General features: G+C 44.7%; 2 protein-coding genes across 4 annotated transcripts in view; one reads left to right on the forward strand and one right to left on the reverse strand.

Moving 5' to 3' along the window:
- Positions 1-9,826, reverse strand: part of KIF20B (kinesin family member 20B) — an 81,200-nt gene extending 71,374 nt beyond the window's left edge. For 2 of the 3 annotated variants that reach the window (XM_083149033.1, XM_083149032.1), the window contains exons 1-3: positions 9,597-9,826; positions 1,844-2,006; positions 20-109 (exon numbers count right to left, since the gene is read on the reverse strand). In XM_083149033.1, coding sequence (XP_083005159.1) covers positions 20-109; positions 1,844-2,005 — 252 coding nt within the window. In that variant the 5' untranslated portion in view covers position 2,006; positions 9,597-9,826. The remainder of the gene's footprint in view (positions 1-19; positions 110-1,843; positions 2,007-9,596) is intronic. The other variant, XM_083149034.1, reaches the window with a different exon arrangement.
- Positions 9,827-9,901: 75 nt separating this feature from the next.
- Positions 9,902-16,218, forward strand: LOC146009042 (C-signal-like). Its single transcript, XM_083149035.1, has 3 exons — positions 9,902-10,400; positions 13,154-13,331; positions 15,867-16,218. The coding sequence occupies exons 1-3, from the start codon at positions 10,074-10,076 to the stop codon at positions 16,151-16,153; spliced, it is 792 nt and encodes a 263-aa protein (XP_083005161.1). The 5' UTR covers positions 9,902-10,073; the 3' UTR covers positions 16,154-16,218.
- The last annotated feature ends 5,360 nt before the right edge of the window (positions 16,219-21,578 follow it).

Genomic DNA, 21,578 nt, shown 5'->3' on the forward strand with positions numbered 1-21,578 from the left:
GCTGGCCTGTGTCACTCACCTGCGACTCATTCTGTTCAACCTCCGTAGCCGTAAAGGGCCGGACACGGAGATAAACACGCATGTTCTCTTTAGTGTCTGAGGAGCTTTTCTATTTGGGAAAACATGTAAATAATCATTGAGTGAAGTCAAGAACTAGCACAGTTCCTATAGTCCCCATCAACAGCTACAAATGTGACCATTTTATGTATCTACGAACACGCCAGGGTAAATCACAAGTACAACTTTGTGGACCCTGAATCTGGGGTAGATACCCAGAACATTGAACAGATGTGGGGGGCCGCCAAGTGGAGGAACAAAAAGCACTGTGGCACTGCAAGGCAGCATTTGACCTCCGACCGAGGTTATGTGGAGGAAAAGTGTTGCTAAAGACAAGCCTTTCGAGCGCATTTTGTATGCATTGAGCCTCCTGCCAAAGGATACTGCAGTGCCAACTTAGCGCTTCTCTTTTTTTCTGCTTCATTTTAATTATATTGTTAATGATATTGATGCTTTTGCGATTGTTGTTATAATTAATCATTCTTTTTGCGGTTGATATTTATTCTGTATTAATTATCTTAATCAGTTCTTACTAAATTTACAGTTGAACGTTAACATGTGTCCACATTACAGTCTCAAATGTGTTGTATGGATGCTGTGAATGTTCTTACAACCACACCAGTATCCACTCCATCCCAAAGCGTGGCGAGCGCAGCGGTAGGCGTCCTCCCGACCTTTTCATACCCCCACTATCCACGTGGAGTTGATTTTATATAGTGTGGCGAGCCCCGTGGATTACTTTACATGTTTTCCGCGTCCGCTCCCGCCATGCTTCCGGCTCGGTGGCTCGCCACTCTATATAAAATCAACTCCACGCCGACGTGGATAGTGGGGGTGGGAAAAGGTCGGGAGGTCGCGCTGCGCTCGCCACGCTTCGGGTTGGTGTGGATAGTGGGCCAACGCTGCGCTTGCAATGCTACGGGGGTGGTGTGGATACTGGGGGAGTTAGTATGAGGTGGTAGGGATAATAGGGGGGTACCTACAATAGGAGGGAAAAAGTTATTTAGTAATATCGCATTACACGTTTTAGTGCCATAAAATTTCTGATGAACAATGCGATACGATAATAGCGGGAAAAATAACGACATTAATTAGTAATATCGCATCGCACGCATAGTGTGACACATAGTGGACATGCGATGAGATTTCCGTTCGCTGAATAGTCCACTAAGCAAATATAGGTTAGTTGGGCGCCCACTAAGCCAAGTACCAATTTTACTTATGACCAATGGTTCCCAAACAGTGTTCTGGGGTCCATTGGGGGTACTTGCTGGGGAGTGCTGCGTTGTTGGCCCAGGACCAATTAAAATTAGTTATGGTCAAACAAGTGCTTGTGACTTCCAATCAAAAACGTGGACAAACAAATCTTGTCCCTCGCCACACACTCTAACATAAGCATAACATACACATATTTTTACATAATTTTATTGTTTTCTGAACACTGTTTAACTGTCAGCTCTGGAGTTCCTATACCAGAGGTTCCCAAAGGTACTATTTTAATAAGCTGTGCAAAAACATGGTTATCTTTAAAATCTGGACCCTTAGGGAGTCTTGGATACTGTTTGTGAACCTCTAGTCCAGGCATGTCCAACCTGTGACTCTCCAGCTGTTGTAAAACTACACATCCCAGCATGCCTTGCCATAGTTCTGCTATTTAGGGAATGCTAAAACTATGGCAAGGAATTCTGGGATGTGTAGTTTTATCCTTCTGGCGTGCAGATATAGATCTATTATGAACCTCTCCTTACAAATGAAGCTAAAGAGTCATGGTCTGTGCTAGTCATACCTGTGTGGTGTCAGCCTCAGAGTCTGCTAACAACGAAAACACCTCCGATAGATTTGTTCGGATGTCATCCATCTCTTGGGGTTCTTCTCTTTCTACGTAGCTGATGTCCTCCCCAAGATAGGATGGCCTAGGAGGTGGTAGACTGTCTTTGGTTGGCTTCATACTGTGAATACAGGAAGGGTGAGGAAACTATTACTTTTAAAATTCTGAAAACAGACACTATCCTACCAATTATAATAAAGTCCTATAGTTTGCCACACACTATATCCCCAATTAAACGTTTGACAAAAGATATAAAGTGCCCCCTATTTTTCTTGACCCTTTTCCAGAATTGGTAACTAATGTCAGGTCTGTATACTACCCTAGCCGACAACCCTGAGCAATCACACAATATTTATTCACTGTATTATGTGTTTGTAACATACTTGTTTGGAGTCCTCAAGTTATCGGTGGGCATCCAACTAGCAGGAGTGATTTATTGTCACAAGTGTTTTTATGGTTGTGTATATGTATATTTTTGCTTCTGTGTTTTATGTATTGTGTCATTACCTACCCATATATGTCCTAGTATCCGTGACTAATGGGTGCAGTGATCTCCCATTAGTGATGGTATTCATAAAGGAGCATTACTGCTCACTTGTTGCCCCGTGATTATCTATTTTTTTGGGGGAATATTAGTGATATTTTTTCCCCTCATAACACCAGTGCAATTCTGCTACCTAGGAACCTTTGAATTGGTTCCGCTGTTTCCATCGGCCCCATTACTAGAAAGGCTATATGTCCGGACCCGAGTATTTTCTTTAGTTATCCGTGGCGCACTACGAGTCCCAATAGGGCTATCATCACCACTTCTGCTAAGCACTTTGAGTCTTATATGTGATTTCATTATTGATGCAAAGTCGGATAGTCACCGGCTGTGAAACGCAGACGTGTCACTTCCGGGACCCGACTTCCGGTCCGGCATGAGCCTCCAGTAGTGCGCACGGTGCCGGTTTGAGACAGTGGATGGATCTTTACCGCTGCACTGGGTAAGCACATGCACTCTAATGAGCTATATTTTGTCACTGTTCGTTATGCATTACCCTTGCACTGTTTACACAGGTTGGTCGAAAAATACATCATATAGCCGCTCCAGTGTGTCATTGGCTTCCTGACAGGAAGTCTAGTTTTGGCACCTTGTTTGAGCAAGATACTGGGTACATTGACTGATACTCCTGACGATGGTCCTGAGAGGACAAACATTGAGTGGCATTGTGTTCCATACACCCATGAAGGTTTGAATAAAGATATCTAGCATTTTTTTTATTGAAAACTGAAGTCTGGTGAGTGCTTCTCACTCTTCTAAATATTTTGGACTGTGATGGTTCTGGAGGTCACCCCAGCAGTTGGATGAAGCTAGATGTGAGTGAGATATTACACACAATGGAGTTTTACAAGGTCCTAACAATTTTTATTTAAAAAAGAGCAATGCTGCTAGCAAGACATAACTAGTACCCTTTGAAATACGGAACATAAACACTATTAGAATTGCCACATTTTATAGCCCAATACTTTGTATTAAAAAAAATAAAAAATAAAAAAAAAGAAAGAGCAATCTGCTCCTTAAACAAACCATGTTGCAATGAATTTATTTTTTTGCATTACAAATAATAAAAAAAAACCACACACTTCTTTCTAGGGTTTTTTTTTTTTTTAAAAAGGTGGGCACTTCACGTATAAGGCCCCGCCCTTTTTCCCACAGCACTGATTTTCCCTGCTGCTGCGCAGGTAGCGATAGAGTATGCAGGCCAGGACTGTGTGCAGTGTGGGGGACCTTGGATGTACACTACGTCTGACACCGCTCTAGGTTGCCAATCCATTTTAATAAAAGTCAGTCAGGGCAGATGCCATCAGGAAGCTCCTGAACCTTTGCGACGAGAGAGACTTCTGCAGCAGAGGAGGCGGACAGAAGGGTTGTGACATCACGTGGAGGAAACACTGGGTCACAGTGAGCATGCGGTGCAGGGAGGAAGCCTTCCACTGCGCCGCCCTCACACGCTATGCTGACATTTGATTCATTGGCGCTGGAGTTGAGTGTCCATACAATTGATGCCAGAAGAGCCTAGGACGCTACAGACTGCTGTTGCAGCCAGGAAGCAATAAATAAGTGCCAACACTGCACCCAAATTCAAATACTGCCCAGTTACCTCAGTGGATGTGGAACGGTCCTTTACCACTCAAAAATAATATTTTGAGTGATTAAAGAAGTCAATCTTACTACTGAACATTTGGAACAGTACCTAATTATTTACGTTTTCAACAGTAACAAAATGTTAATCAAAGTTTTAGTTATTCTACTGCTTACTAATTGTATACAGATTTTTTTTTTATTATATAAGGTCACATATTTTAACACTTTTTATGCATATTTCAAGCTTTTTATGTTGCATATAATCCTGTCTCTAGTGACCAGACATAAATTACGTCATTTACAAATAAAGTCAGTCTGGCATATGGATTAAGGCCAAAACACCAAATATGTAGTTTAAACATTACAAATAATATCACAATATTTAAATACAAACTAGAAAAAGAGTTTTTAATGTCAACACTGACTGGGAAGGATGAAACACGAACAAAAACAAATAAAATCCAATCCTTATGTTTCCTCCCTATATCCCTATAGATTGTAAGCTTGCAGCAGGGTCCTCCTACCTCCAAGTCTGTCTGTTATTACCCAGTTTGTCTTATCACTGTCTACTATTGTAAAGCGCAACAGAATCTGCTGCGCTATATAAGAAACTGTAAATAAATAATTGATCTCTAGACAGACCCCTTTTTAAATAAGTAGTGTTCATTCAAGCACACTATGTTAATTGCTGAAATACAGTCTAGAGCAGTGATTTTCAACCTTTTTACCTTGTGGCACACTAAATAAGATTTTAAAATTGACAAGGCATACCATGAGATCCCCACAGGGCAAACACATTGGTCCCCACAGGAAAAAACAAACCTATAGGCCCCCGTATAAAAAAAAAAAAAAAACACAGAAACAAAAATAAAATACATTGGCCCTTTAAAATGAAAAGAAGAGACCAGTAAATAACAGTTGAACTGGTGGTGGCTGTAAACTGGGTTGGGCATCTATATCTGGGGGCACACTTTAGAGCAGCTCAAGTCCAGCCCAACCCTATTAACAAAAAAAAATAAAAAACACACCCGACCTGTTTCCACTTTCATTAAAAACACAGAATTGATTTATCTTCTATCCTTGAACCAACTGAACCTGCCAGCTACCCATAAGTCAATGTTTTCAGAGCTGAACTAAGAACATAGCCTATTACGGCAAATCATGAGTACCATGCACACAACTCATGTCTCATATACATCAAACTGGCTGAATAATATTCATATCACTAGTTACAATGGATATTGGAATATGGTGTAGTGAATGGTTTGTGCATATATGTATTTAGCAATCTCTTAAAACCCCTTTCAACCACCACCCGCCCCCCTTAGTTACTTATTAGACTTTCTATCATTGGAATGTCTTGGAGAAATGAGTAATAAGACTACGTACAGTACAGAATGTTTATATTGTTATCAGTTTAACCTAATGAGGGCGAGTCAATTAGCAAAGCAGGGACAAGGCTCCCAGGCCCAGCATCTGGAGTGATTTCATAAAATGTATATTTGCTCACAGTAAGACTGGACGCAGGCTCGCTGCATGCAGTAACTGCATAGTGATGGGCACTAAGTATAGGGGATGCACGTTACTGCAACTAAGCCCCTGGTGTCAGTCTCAGTTAGTTGCACCTTCAAGGTTAAGTCCCAGGCACAATACAGTCAGCTGAGTAGCTATGGGCACACAGCACTGCGGGGTTGTAAATCTTGGGTTAATTGAACCCACATGTTTATTAACTTCACTCAAATCCTATTACAATGACAGCAGAGCATTCTAGGCACATCTCAGCTGTCAAACTTCAAAGCCTTGACACCCAAGCACTGTGAAAGGACGGTCATGTGCCAGAAAACTGCAAAACAAACCTTTGTCTGAAAACCTGCACCCCTTCACATGAGCATATGACAGGACTCAACAAACCACAGGTGCCAGGTCACCACGGCAACCAAATTCTGGTTCCTGGCAACCAGATTTTTGGGAGGAAAAAGCAGAATCTGGGGTACTTGTTTCCTAGCACGGCACCCATCTTGTTGATTGTATGCCTTAAGTTTAAGGCACTTAAGGCATACAATCAATGCGATGGACCCGATTTTCTGTCAATCACCAGCTAATTTGCCGGTGAAAGACAAAATCGCATTGATCACGTCCATCACGGCCCCTAATAAGGGGCCGTGATGCGACAGACGCGATTTTCCCATAGGGAACAATGTTAAATTATTTTTAAAGTGAAAATCGGGTTGATTGCGGGCCATTATAATGGCCCGCGATGCGATCAACCCGATTTTACATAGGTGACAATGTGAAATGGGCCAATATGGCCCATTTCACATTGAATATGGTTAAAAAGTATGTTTAATGGCCCCCCATTGTCAACGCCACACGAAGCGTGGCGAGCGCAGCGAGGGGCGGTGGTACGCATCGTCCGACCTTATCATACCCCTACTATCCACGTCGGCATGGAGTTAATAGTATAAAGTGTGGCGAGCGCAGCGAGCCACCAAGCCCGAAGCGTGGCAAGCGCAGCGAGCCCCGCGAGGGGATGCTGATAGCTGTGAAGCTCGCAAGGGGATGCGGATACCTGTGAAGGTATCCGCATCCGCTCGCCACGCTTCGGGCTCGGTGGCTTGCCACACTTTCTAAAATCAACTACACGTCGACGTGGATAGTAGGGGTATGAAATGGTCGGATGACGCATACTGCTGCGCTCGCCACGCTTCGGGTTGGCGTCAATAGTGGGGTGACGTTAACAATATGGGGGGGCATTTCAAACATGAGGGGTGGTTTGGTATTAAAATGGGGGGGGGGGGGTCCTCAGGGACCATTTTACATTGATTCCAATGTAAAAATCGGGTCAATCGCATCGCATGCGATTTGGTTGGCATGCGATGGACACGATTTTTCCGTCGTGCTAGGAAACAAGTACCTAATCTGGTCTTGGCCGGGTGGGCTTGTGGTGCGGTCGTCAACCCCCCATCCTGCCGGCTGTATAGTAACCAGAGAGAGGCAAGAGCAGGTCTGCCACGGCGAGCAGTTCGGGAGTGGCAGCTTGGCTCCTATCAGCGCAAGTTTTAAAATAGCCGCACCGTACCTGCTCGGGGGGTTTTCGCCTGCCCTCCAAGCTCCTCATTGTACTCGGGTGCCCGTTATCCCGGCTCCCGCCGTACTAGCCATGGTCTGTGCTGAGCGCTGCAGTTGCTTGAGCTGGTCTGCTCACGTGGAGCCCGCTGTCACCTCTCACGCCATTGCAGCCACCCCCACCATGCAGACGCAGCAGTAAGAGCACCCTGCATCTCCCACCTGCATGATAAAGAGGCACTGCAACAGCTGAATGACTGCCTGGCTGTCTACATAGACATGGTGTATGCTAACCCCTGACAGAACATGGTAACCCCATAGCAACAAGCATTTACCCTGGCAGAGCATTAAACCCATAGCAACGATCATGTAGGCAAGCGGAAATTATGTGGCATAATACAAAATTACGGCATGTGGTACTATATGTAACAAGCATTACGATGTTTGGTTTAATGTGTAATAGACACAGCATGTGGTATATGTAATGTGCCTTATGGCGTGCGTACATTTTTGGAGCGCATACTGTCCATTAGTTTATCTGGCTCCTAGATTTTAAATTTGTTGAGCCCTGCCATATGATAACCAAACCTATGGCTCTATTTAAGGAGTGTTAGAAAGCAAACCGTGTGTCTGGCTTTCCAAGTTAAACTCATTACCAAGTAACATCTCAGAACGGCATTAAGTTACCTGCTTAATGGGAGATCTGCAAAGCATCAGTCACTACATGCATGTGTTGTTCCATCATTATGCTTGCACACACAGTAGCGTTTCCTTTCATTGGAAACAATAGGCTACTGGTGAAAAAGCTTCATTGACAAGGTGGAAAGGGTAGACCTTAAATTCCGGTGGGAATTATGGATATCTTAGACCTAATTTATGTTACGTTACCAAGAAGTACTGTTCTCCAATGGTAACTAGACCACCTGATTCAAGGACTTGTTACACGTTTGTAGCCACAGTAATGTGCAGCTAGTAAACATTATCCCAGGTCCATGACCAGCTAAATGATATCGTAGAACAGACTGAAGAACTTAAGTCACAGTCCTAAAATACCCAGAGGACAAAAATACAGAATACCACAAGCTGGTAGTTTGACAAATAGAAAAATATAACAAAAGTTAAGGGGCATACACACGGGGTCATTTCAGCCCCATTTCTAAGCAATCTAAAGGGGCCCATACACGGTCCGTTAAACGGATCGGTTCGGGTCACAAAAAGCACGCATCGGATCGCATGCCTAGTGCATGCGGTGTGCATGCAATGCGATCCGATGCGAAGTTTAGCTAGTACAAAAAGTATGTGCAGCACATACTTTTTGTACCGTACTATGTGATGCGCGGGAGCGCGCATCGCATAGTACTAAACGGACGGTCCGGGAACGTCTATGGGCGCCTTAACTAGATCACTTAGAAATGGAGCCCATTCACTCAGTGTGTATAGCCGACGTCAATGGCCCTGCAGGACGCTATTGCCCGACTAGATTTTGACTGTATGCAGTCACCATCTAGACAGCGCCAGTGTTCTCTTAATTGAGAACACGGGCAGTGACAGATCGCTCAGATCTGTGATTAACTAGATTGCTCACTACAAAGCTCCAGCCACCCCATGTGTACAGGGCTTTACACTTCATCCGCTACACATAAACAATCCCAATTTCAGGATAAACACAATACTAAAAAAAAAGACTTGCACTTCCTGTGTTATACATTTGGTCTACAGTATGTTGGTCAACAAGCGTCTAGGTCGACAGTCAAAAGGTCAACATGGGGTATTTCATGCCCTACCACCCACTAGGGCGTGGTGGGAGAATAAAATAGTGTGCCGAGAGCAGCGAGGCACTGTGCACAAAGCATTGCGAGCGAAGCATACAATGCACTTTAAACGGTCAGTGTTAATATTCGGTTAAAAAAAAAAAAAAAAAAAAAAAAAACACACCATGTCAACCTTTTGACTGCCGACCCAACATTTGTGCCAACCTAGACCCATGTTGACCAACATGCTGTAGACTAAATGATCCCAACCCCTTAGGAGACATGAATTACTGAACATTTGCTTCATACAGGATCCGTGTACATCAGGAATCTATAAGGGCAATTGCCTATTCCGACAATAGCTGTGTTAGCTTTAATAATATCTGATTTGTAGTTTGACACCACCCCAAAAAAAAAATACAAACATACGTGAGATTTGTATGACAGTGGGAACAACCAGTGAAGAGCACTAGAACTGCAATATTATCACACTCTAGTAGTCTAAGCATGTGAGGGCATTGTAGGACATGTAGTTCCACAACACAGCTGCAGGAACACATGGTGCAAGATGCTAATTGCAGGGTACTGTACATAGACAGCAGCTGACCGGATTCTACCCACTACATACTGTAAAGCAGAGTTTCCCCACACAGGCTACGCCAAACTGACCACCACCTGTGCTTAAGCATGGGTATCCTTGAAACATGGCGCGGTTTGGATAAAACTACCATTTATCTAGAGATACACCCCAATCAGCAGCACTCACACGGCAGATAAATGATTCCCCCCTCCGCAAGGACCTCCCGGGACTCCGGCCGACAGTGCGTCTCTCCGGGCACGGCTGCAGCAATCTTCCCCACTGACCGTCCACAGCTGCCTGCCGCCGCCGTCTCTATTTAAACATCCTCCAATCAGAAGTCGCCAAACCTACTGCACCATGGGAATCGTGCGCGCGGTTAGAATGTATCCCAACGACAGGTTTCTTTCTGTCACTACATCTTACTAGGGAGCGGACTGGATTAAGCAGTGTGTCTTTCATACAGCAGCCATCTTGTCGAAGTTTGTATTTCCAATTCCAATTATAAAGGTCTACCATAGGATGGCGCTGTAGTGCGCGTTATGTAAAGCGGTTCTGAACTTACTGGTTACATAGCACTAGTATAGCCACTTGCAGCAGCAATAGTAATGGTGTGTTGTATAACCACGTAACAGACCTCATACGTGCCCTGTTTTTACTACTAGCATGGCAGGAGGGATAGCGCTGGTGCAGGGAGCAAGCCGGGGTCTCGGCCTCCAGTTCTGCAAATTCCTGGTGACCTGCAGACATGGCGTCACTGTGATAGGTACGTGCAGGGAGCCGGGCTCTGCTGCCGAGCTGCGGGCACTGCAGGAGAGGCACCCAGAGGCGATCACTGTCCTGCAGCTGGATGTCACCAGACAGAAGGATATACAGGAGGCTGCACACAGGGTGGCGCTGGAGTTTGGGCGGCTGGATCTGCTCATCAATGCCTCAGCGATTCTGCACCCCAGTGGGAAGGGGGAGACCAGTCTCCGGGAGGTCTCCTCTGAGGTGAGACTGGGCCACTGGGGTTGATGGTAGTGTTTACTGACAGACAGAGGCAGGAGTCAGTGTATATGTTCCTTCCAACACATACCTCCCAACATGACCCTCTCCAGGAGGGACACATTGCTCTGCTCCTGCACTTTTCTCAATGTATGATTGCGACCACCTGTGTTGAACAGGTTAATTGATGAGAAAAGCGTTTCAACACAGGTGATGGTAATCTTACATCAAGAGGGAAGTGCAGGAGCAGAGCAATGTGTCCCTCCTGGAGAGGGTCATGATGGGAAGTATGCCTACATACAAGATCATAACATTAACCCTTTATGGCTCAATGCATGTATATTTAGGTGCATACACACTCATTTTTTATTTTGTACCCCCTGCCCAGCGATTTTTTTTTTTTTTTTTTTTTTTTACCACAGCGAACGGCTTTCCATAGCAGGATCAGAGGCGAATTTAGGGGTCAGGCCGCTGGGTCCACATATAGCTGGAGGGGGGAAATAAATCTTTGGTGAGCGAAGCGAGCCGCCGTGCCCGAAGCATGTGAGCGTACACTGCAGCTAAAATAAAACAAAAAAACCTACAACTGCATGCATTACAGATTAACTAAAAAAACGTTGTTAGGGCATCTAACAACTTCCGCCCTCACTGAACATCACATCCTGTAATCAAAACTGAAGGGGATCTAGTTTCTACCCATTGGGGGGGGGGGGGGGGTGTATTAGGCTGGCTGGCTATATGGGAGCAAACTGTGGGGAGGGGGGGTGTGGGGATAAATATAGGGGTGCGCACTACAGGGGGGTGAAAACTGGCTACAGGGGAGCATAGAATGGGGAGAGGGGTATGGGGATGAATATAGGTGTGCACACTATAGGAAGGGGTGGAAGCTGGCACAGGGGAGCACACAATGGGGAGGTGGGTATGGGGTTGGCTACAAGGTAGCACACTACAGTGGAGGGGGTATGGAGGCTGGTTGAGGATTGCTTGCTTACCTTGGCATAGAACATGGGCTGGGGGGGGGGGGGGGTGGTGTCGGCAGTTACTGATCAATGTAGGAGGGCCAGGTTGTGGCTGACAAGGTTCAGGGTGTCTCACTCTCTTCATGCTGCCGGTGCTCCGCTACCTGTCATAACGTAACAGGCGCAGGCAGTGGAAGCTACAGATGACAGCAGCAGCTGCTGACGGGGCACCAGAACACTTTTAGGTTGGGGGTGCCAGATATAATCTTAGTTTGTTGTCCCTACATTCCTATATGTAGCCCCCCACCGTGCTATGCCTCATAACAAAACCATCCAACTGCCCATTGTGCACTCAGTCACCACTACCTGCTGCTCCATATAGCCTACCTATCCAACAACCTATTATTAATTTATTAATACTTTCTTATATTACATAGTAGGTGAGGCTGAATAAAGACTTGCGTCCATCTAGTTCAACCTATGTTTATAGTAGCTTATCCCTTGTTGTATAGTATGTTCTGATATTTTAAAGACAGATTGTTACTTATTCATACCCATTTTTTTTTTTGTTTTTAACCAATAAATATTTATCCAACCTTATTTTAAACGTATTTATAGTGTCTGCCGACACCACTTCTCCATGAAGAGAGTTCCAAAGTTTGACTGCTTTGACTGTAAAGAAATTATTTCTTCTAGATGAACAAAATCTTTTGGTACTTATGTATTATCTGGGCTCCTATGTTAAATGCACCCCATTTTTTCATACCCCTACTATCCAACTACGCATGGTGTTGATTTTATATAGTGTGGCGAGCCACTGTGCCCGAAGCGTGGCGAGCAGACGCGGTCTCATAAGAAAAACGGGAGCCTAGATATTACATGAGTACCAATCTTTTTTCTTCTAATCTAAATTCGTGCCCTCGCGTCCTAGATTCCTTTCTAGTAGAAAAAAGGGTGTTTGACAGTTCCTTATATTGGCCCCTAATATATTTATTCATGTTGAGCATATCCCCCCTTAAACGTCTTTTCTCTAGTGTAAATAGTCCTAAATTGTTTAATCTTTCCTCGTAGCTTAAATTCTCCAATCCCCTAATAAGCTTTGTTGCTCTTTGGATTTTTTCTAATTTTTCTAATCCTTCAAATAGTTTACCCACTATTGATGTTAAACTAACAGGCCTGTAATTAGCAGGATCCTCCTTTTTTTCCTTTTTTGAATAATGGCACTACCTCTGCTATTCTACAGTCTTTTGGTACCTTTCCTGATGATAGTGAATTATCAAAGATATAATGTGGAGGGGGAGCTGATTCCTCTCTTAATTCCATTAGTACCCTAGGATGAATCCCATCAGCATATTCCGTTGCACTTTACATTAGGAGACACTGATACAACAAATTGGGTATTTACAGACGGTCAAATAACTGTAACCCACTGGGTTACTGAGCTCTGGGAAGGAGGAGCTAAGAGCAGTGTACTGAGGGGAGAGCAGAGAGATGCCAGTGGGGGTCTACAAACTATATATATTTAGCTATTTCTGTGCGTAGTAACCCACTGATTCTGTGTAAAATTCTGAATCTGATGAGTTAATGCAAAATGCAGATGGTGCATTTTAGCATAGATTTTTCCCTCTGGGGCTTAGTGACCAAGGTTCCAGCTTATTGAATCAAATAGCGTTAACAATGTAACATTTGGGTGCCTTTTGGGTTGTGTCTGCAGAATACAAGCTTAATTAGAGTACGGAAAAGATGAAACGTAAACATATGAGAACATTATGTAATTTATGTTGTGCTTCTACTTTATAGGGTCTGTCCGTGGCACTTGCTACAAACACCATCGGTCCATTGTTGATGGCAAAATATTTTTCTCCACTTCTTATGAAGGGAAGAGGGATGTTTGGAGCACAGTCACCTGACCAATCCATGCACCACAATGCCATTTTAGTGAACATAAGTGCTAAAGTAGGCTCTATAACGGACAATGGTAAGCTTATGTAATACACCCATGTTACTAAAAATGTTAAGTGTAATTATATGTGATAGTGGAAGTATTAGTGCTGTTACTGGAGTTTTGTGATACCCAGTGGGCCACAGTGCCCCTCCACCCGCATGTGTGTGACTAAAAAGGTAGCGTGGCCTCTTTGGAAGGAGTGTGGCTTTGTGGCATTCCACTGTTTTCATCACTCTGGGTGCATGCTTAGCATTCCCAGAGAGATGCAGGGTTGCCGCTGGAGACTGTCAGCTTCTCCTCAGTGACAGGAGCTGGGTGCTGCATGATAATGTCACAGTGCAGCACCCAGCTCCCATTCATTGGGGAAGACCTAGCATTTTTGTGTCACCCCCTGGAAGGAAGGATAACACTAAGGGCCAGATGTACTAAGCTAGAAAAGTGATAAAATGGAAAGTGATAAACCACCAGTCAATCAGCTCCTACCTGCCATGTAACAGGCTGTGTTTGAAAAATGACAGGTAGGAGTTGATTGGCTGGTTGTTTATCACTCTCCATTTTATCACTTTTCAAGGCTTAGTACATCTCGCCTTTTATGTAGTATGTACCCCCCTAGTGACTTCTCTGATTAGTATAATGACAATAAATAATACTTGACACATAACAGATACTGAAATAAGTAAACCATAATCAGAAGCAGAGAATACTAGACAAAAGTGTATGCCATAATCAGAAGCAGGCAGACATTGCAGCTAATAATAATTATCATATATCTTTACACCAGACTGCCATTATATGCAAAAGGTAGACCTTCTAAGTAGTGTATATTGGGATGTATCCCTTCCTTGCACAATAATGCTGCTTTCACATTGCAAAACCTGCTTAGACCCGGTATTTAAAACGTTTTTCAAAACGGGTCAAAGCAGGTTATGCCCCTTTCAGACCGCATATATTACCTGGTATTAAACCCGGGTCTAAGCAGGTTTTGCAGTGTGAAAGCACATTGCATGTTGAGCACTGCCACTGAGGTCCCACTCTGTGCATATCTAATGATCAGGACCCAGCGTAATGAATATTTCATGAGTGGGTCCCCGCTCATGAAATACTCACTGCGCTGGGTCCCGCTCATTAGATATGCACAGAGCGGGACCAGCTTGGGCTCACTATTGGCTGGGTCCTAAATACTGTTTCAAACTGCAAAAGAAACGGCATATACATAAAAAATCCGGCAATTTATAAGAAATCAATGAATCATGAATTCTTAATGGGGTAATACCCCTTTTTTAGTGTTCTTAGTAATTATATTAATCTAAATTGTTCATGAGAGATTTATTTTATGTTAGTAAACAGAATTTATAAATTTAGCACACCTGAAAGGTATTAAAACTTCTAGCTGCTCCCAAATAGTTAGCTGGAAGGTCGACATGAGGAAGGTCTACTGGTCATAAGGTCGATATGGGGTTTTTCACTGTTTTTTGAGCCGACATGTGCCGACAGGCGGTAGTTCATGCCCTACCATCCAACAGGTCGTGGAGGAGGTTATTAAAGCTGTGGCGAGCGAAGCGAGCCACCGTGCCCGAAGCATCGTGAGCGATGTGAGGGTCCGATTCTCATTGCCAACTGTGTCCATGTCGACTGTGTCGACATTCGGATAAAAAAACAGTAAAAAACCCATGTCGACCTTATGACCAGTCGACCTTCCTCATGTCGACCTATATGCAAATTCGACCTTAAGTCATGTCGACCTTGGCCCATGTCGACCTTAAATCAGGTCGACCTTCCTGCCAGTCGACCTAGTGGGGTCGACCTAATGACTGTAGACCTAAGTTCATTCTGACAGATGAACCGATTCCGGTTTTAGATAGACACATTTTATTACACATGCAAAATACAGAAATTGATAGATTTACGCAAGAGCTAAGCAGGCAGGCATAGGCCATATAGGCAAATTCCAATAGGCATCTGTGCAGGCTGGAAATCTAAATTGTGAATAGTTGCTTTATTTCAGCAGTGTAGCTTTATTGCACTTTTCTGATTTATTTATTTGTTCATTGCTCATGCTTGTTTGTCATGTCAAATTTGCACCTACGGCACCGATTCCCCATGCTGTGAGTTTGCCACTTATTGATGATCTGCAGGAGCGAATTAGGGCCCTTATTCAGATCTAATCGCAGTACAAATTTGTTCTCAAAATGGACAAAACCATGTGCACTGCAGGTGGGGCAGATGTAACATGTGCAGAGAGAGTTACATTTGGGTGGGGTATGTTGAAACTGAAATCTAAATTGCAGTTTAAAAATAATGCAGCCAGTATTTACCCTGCACAGAAACTAAATAACTCACCCAAATCTAACTCTCTTTACATGTTACATCTGCCCCACCTGCAGTGCGCATGGTTTTGCCCATTTTGAGAACAAATTTGTACTGCGATCAGATAAGGGCCTAGATGTGCATGCTTGGCTAAGCCAATGGCCATGGGAGTCTCACGTGGCAATTGTCACTTTACTTTAGACTCTATATTAATGCATCTAATACACATTACACCATAAATGAATGTCTTTCTCTCTTCAGGCTTAGGTGGGTGGTACAGCTACAGGATGTCTAAAGCGGCTCTAAACATGGCCACCAAAACTCTTTCTGTGGAACTGGGGAGAGGAAAGGATAAAGTGGTCTGCGTCTCTCTGCACCCAGGCACTGTGAACACAGACTTGTCAAGACCTTACCATAAAAATGTTCCCACAGAAAAGCTGTTTTCTCCTGACGACGCTGTGACATACCTTATGGGCAATATTGACAGACTAGGCATGGAGCACACTGGGAAGTTTTTTTCATGGAATGGATCTGAACTTCCTTGGTGAATTATTTCTAATATATAACATATGACTGAAACTATATTAAATTATTACAGCAATTTTCTAAACTTCATTGTTCAAATTATTCCAATACTAGAAGTTGACCCACACGGCCAGCTGTCTTACTGTTTCTCTCTTTCTCTGTATCTACCGCTCTATATGTCTTTATTCCTCTCTTTCCAGTAAGACTTACTTCAGGGTTGCCGACCCTCCCGGAATTCCCGGGAGTCTCCCCCGAAAATCGGGTCCCCCTCCCGGCCCCTCGGAAGGGTGGGCAACCCTCCCGGAATTTGGGGGAGCCCCCCGAATCGCGGCATGTAAATGCCGCAATCGCGGGTCTCAGAGGAGGGGGGCGGAGCTAAAATGGCACCATCGTGTTATTTTAGCCCCCCCACCTCCATGGAGATCTGTAATTTCTCCTATTTCCTATAATGGGGGTGGGGCTTAAGGACGTCACAGTCAAGCCCCGCCCCCCGAGCGGGTAAGGAAAGTCTCCTCTCCGGGAGGAGCATTTAAAAGTCGGCAACCCTGACTTACTTTAAAATGAAGCTCCATAGTAGAAGTGATATTTTTTTGTATAGGTCTTCTCCTATGGTTTCACTCCTTATCTCAGTAATATCTGAGCCTCTTACCAGCCTATATACTTTTAGGGGTGTATTCAAGAAGCAGTGAAAAGACTGGAGACGTTGCCTATGAAACTCAGTTGCTTTTGTAGAATGCACTTTATAAATGTTACTTCAAAGCTGATTGGTTGCCATAGGCAACTTCTCCTCTGGCTTACTTCTCTCTGGTCCATGCCTAAACTGACTTTAAAACAGGGGTTGCCTCAACAGTCTCAGGCACTTTAAACCCTCATGGGATGGACATGTTTTCTGTCCAGAGTAAAGCTCAGATGTCAGTCGCCTTTAAAAATGTTACAGAGCGACAAACCAGGGCCAGCTAAGGCGTCCAGGTGGCGTACTCCCTCATCGCATAAGCGCAGCCCTCAGATTCTGAGACTGACTGATCTGGAGGAAGACCTTGGATCTTGGTTCTTGTCCACAACAGCAAACTAAGGTGAATTTTCTTGTCTTTGGGCCTAGTTGAGACCTGATCGCACGGCTGTCAATTAGCAGGCCAGGTGAGGTCGACACAAGCATTAAGTTGACAATGGCTAGGTCGACTGTCAAAAGTGAAAACCGCACGTTGACCTTGTGACTGTTGACCTAATGCTTGTATTGACCTTCCAACCATGTCATCCTTAGCCATGTCGACCTATTTCATGTGTTGACCTTGTGTGTCTACCCAACGACAGTATACCCTTCTTATTCAGTCTCCATTTCAGGTGGCTCCGTGGGACTTGTCTTTGCTTCTACAGGTGTTACAAGCAGCTCTGCTTGAATTATTGGACTCTGTGGGTTTAAAGTTCCTGACCAAAAAGACCTCTTCCTCCTGACTGTTGCTTCAGTTCGCAGAGTGTCTGATAGACACTGGCATAGAGGGAGAGTCACTGTGGCCACAACATAGCGAGCCTAGCGAGGCACCGTGCCTTAAGCATGGAGAGCCATGCAAGGGGATGCAGTACACTTAAACGGTGTTCATGTTGAAATATGGAACAAAAAAGTGAAAACTCACATCAACCTTTTCACCATGTCAACCTAATGCATTGCAACCTTTTTCATGTGCCGACATTTCGACTGTCGACCTAGCAACCCAGATCCCAATCATTCACAGCTCAATTTAAAGATAGTAGGTATGCAATGAAGGAAGGGAGTAAAAAAGTTAGGAGGAAGTAGAGTACTGGAGAAGGGTATTAGGATTAGATGAGATGATTGAAGAATTCATCCTTGGTGTAGTTTCTGCTGAAACTGATGTTTGGTGATCTTTAGAAAACTGCATTTAAATAAAAAAAAATCTTGTTTAATCTAAATCACTGTACTTTCAGCAACCTGGATGTGATGAATGTTGATGTATTAAGTAGTGTTGATGTGTTTACTCTAGAAAGGCCAGTGATCAGTGCAGTGTTGTACACTTGCAAGGAGACAAGCATACACTATGCAATTTGAGCATGATTTCACCCGAAGCGCATGAATCAGGCGTGAAATTGTCCCAAATTGCACGTGTAGACATGCTGTCCGACCCAATGCGCGTTCCTGTGCACATCGGATTGGAGTCAGAAAGTCGAACGGGCTGCTCCATAAGATTTGCTAAATCTTATGTGCAGCCCGGAGCAGGGCGGCGGATCAGGAGGGGAACAGGTAACCAGGCGGGGGAAGCCAGGCAGTTGGCGCACACACAAAAAAAAAACCATACAAATGAATGGGCAGCAACTGATTGGCTGAGACCTCTCTCAGCCAATTGCGATTTATCACATGCAAAACTTGGCATGTGAATGCCTAATCATGTGTGACCCCTCCTGGGGGCTGCCGGGACAATAAGGTCCAACTTGTCCTTAGGACAATTCGGACTAATGTATGGGGGCCTTTAGTGAAAATGAGAACTGGATCTGGTTGAGGGCATTTCATTCTCACTTTGTGCATGTGGAAGTGTTTGTCAGTGGTTTCCAAACTGTGTGCCTAGGCACCCTGGGGGGCTTTGAGGCTCTTGCAGGGATTCCTCGGGTTGGTGATCCAGCATCAAATCAATATAAACTCCCGGGGAACTGCGGGGGCAGGAGAGTTAAAAAAAAACCTGGCCAGTGGAGGTGCTATCGGATAAGTGTATGGGCACCTTAACCCTTTGAGTGCCAAGGCAATTTGACAAAATAGGGGCAAAAAGTATTCAATGCGGAGGCGAGCTGTGACAGGGAGCAGTGCTGCCTGTTCACGGTCACAGCTCGCACGGTCAGTATTCAACTGACCCCCTGCACACACCGTTTCCCCTTTGCTAGGTTTTTGGAGCGAGGAGGAAACGGCGTATGTGGCAGCTAAAACAGCAAGGCTCGTGGCTAAATGCAGTGGGCTCCCTGCATAAGCCGTGGGCCTCGCTGTTTGGGGGGATCCTCGCCGTCCTCCGGCATCGAGGATTCTCCCGTAACGCTGAATAGGGTGAGCAGCCAGCACGGGGGTTAAATGGCGAGGATCGCTTGTTTTCGTCGATCCCTGTAGTTTAACCCCTTCGCCGGCCGCATCGAATACACCCCCTTTGAGTGTGAACGTTGCTGTGCGAGATCCTTAAAATATCTGTTAAAAATGCCAGCTCCGCTTACAGCTACTGTTTTTTTTTTTTGGGTGCAATATTGAACTAAACTTTAATAATTTGATTTGGCTGTATTTTCATTTACTTATACTAAAAGAACAGTCACTGTGGGGGTTATTCTGGTTCACTCCTTCTGGCAAATTCCTTCTTAGATGGACAAAACCATGTGCACTGCAGGTGCGGCAGATGTTACTTGTGCAGAGAGAATTAGATTTGGATGGGGTTTTACTTCAAAGTGAGATCTACGTTGCAGTGTAAAAATAAAGCAGCCAGTATTTACCCTGCACAGTAACAAAATAACTCACCCAAATCTAATCTAATTCTCTCTGCACATTTTACATCTGCCCCCCTGCAGTACACATGGTTTTGTCCATCTAAGAAAGAATTTGCCAGAAGGCGTGAACCAGAATAAGGCCCTGTGAGCGATGCTGGCATTTTTAGTGGATATTTTGAGGATCGCTCACAGCAACGTTGGCACTCAAAGGGTTAAGGATGACAGGTGAGCACAAATGCATTATCTGTCCATTGCTTGCATAGCCCATGTGCATAAAGGGCTATGGGAGGAGGTGCAGATAGACCTCATAGTAGGCATATCTGTTACTACAATTATAGCACAAACCTTAAGGGGTGTACACACGGATTCTAGTAAGTGAAGTATAGCTTCACTGAGCTTAATAAATCTACCCCATAATCGCTTAGTCAAAATCACTCACTAGCAAAAATGCTAAGCTAAGTGATTATGTCTATGGGCGATTTCGACTATACTAGAATTAGCATACTTGGTTGGTATTCATTGCAGATCGCCTAGTGAATATCTCCCTCAGCAGTGACCACCAGCAATTTTGACCAGACAGCCAGCGATCTAGTCAAAATATTCTTGCCTGGCAACTCTTTTTTTACTAAGCGATATTATAGGGAGATTTGTCTAACCTTAATAGCGATCTTTACTAACCTTCTAAGCAATTTTGTCTATGTAGTTAAAATTGCTTAGAAGGATCGCTCTTTGTGTACACCCCTTTACACTGACTGAAAAAGAAGTGTCAATTGTATACGGAGAATCTGTCCAACTCCACATCCACCCCAATATGTCCTATGTTGCCATACAATATAATAGGATAGAGCTCCAGCTAGTGGATTTCTGGAGAAATACACACCAGTAAAAAAAAAAAAAATTGACTTTCCTCTGTGGATTATAATTTTGTTTTCCAATATGACCCAAGCCATAATTAAACCCATTACAATTTCTGATGTGTGCAGTTCTCCCTACCTTTAATATCCATCAATAGTGCTTAATTGAAAATTTTAACAGGGAAACATACTTGCCTACCTGACCCTCTCCATGGGGGTATCCGGACCCTATGTCGACCATGTCTAGGTTGACATTCATTAGGTCGACAGTCAGTAGGTCAAAACCAATGAATGGTTGACATACAGATGTAGCCGGCCACATCTTTGCAGGTGCTGGCATTCTATCTCCCGCCAGGGGCGCGCATGCATGAGACGCTCCCTGTGGCAACGGAGTCTGCCGCCGGTCCCTGCTGCCTCCGTCGCCGCTGGTCCCCCTCGCCGCCCAGACACCCCCGAACTGGGCAGCGTCTCCCTGAAGCGGAGACGGGCAGGGAGACGCTGCCCAGCCACCGTGATACTGGGCGCCCCAGTCCCTATCGCCGGAGCTAGCCAGTGAAAGGGATCCGGCTCCATCTGTACACAAGTTTTTCACGTTTTTTATGGTCCAACATGTGCCGACAGGCGGTATTTCATGCCCTACCATCCACTACGGCACCGAGCGTAGCGAGGCACTGTGCCCGAAGCATAGCGAGAGTGTCGACATTCAGGACAAAACATAAAAAACTCATGGCAACATTTTGACTGTCGACCATCCCATTGTTGACCTAAAGCTTGTGTCAACATTCAGACCCTGTCGACCATGAACGCTGGGCGTTCTCATGGTAATGAGGCAGAGACGCGGGGGGCAGGTAGCTGACATCACCGGATGTCAGCTGCCCGGCCATATTCGTGCCAGCGTGCACTTAAAAGTCACTTATATATGCGTGCACGCACCCAAAGATGTGGGTGGTTTTTCGAGGCATGCGAATGGATGTTTATGCTAAACATCCATTCACAGCCTGTGCGGGCGAAGCCGCACTTCTAGGGGGCGGCGGGTTGGCGTTCATTCGCCGGGCGGGGTTTGGTGGACCAGAATAACCCCCATAGTTTATTTACCGTTAGGAAGGGATCTAATAATCTCTAACTC

The sequence above is a fragment of the Crinia signifera genome, chromosome 6, assembly GCF_055691185.1.
Source record: "Crinia signifera chromosome 6, ASM5569118v1, whole genome shotgun sequence".
Lineage (NCBI taxonomy): Eukaryota > Metazoa > Chordata > Amphibia > Anura > Myobatrachidae > Crinia > Crinia signifera.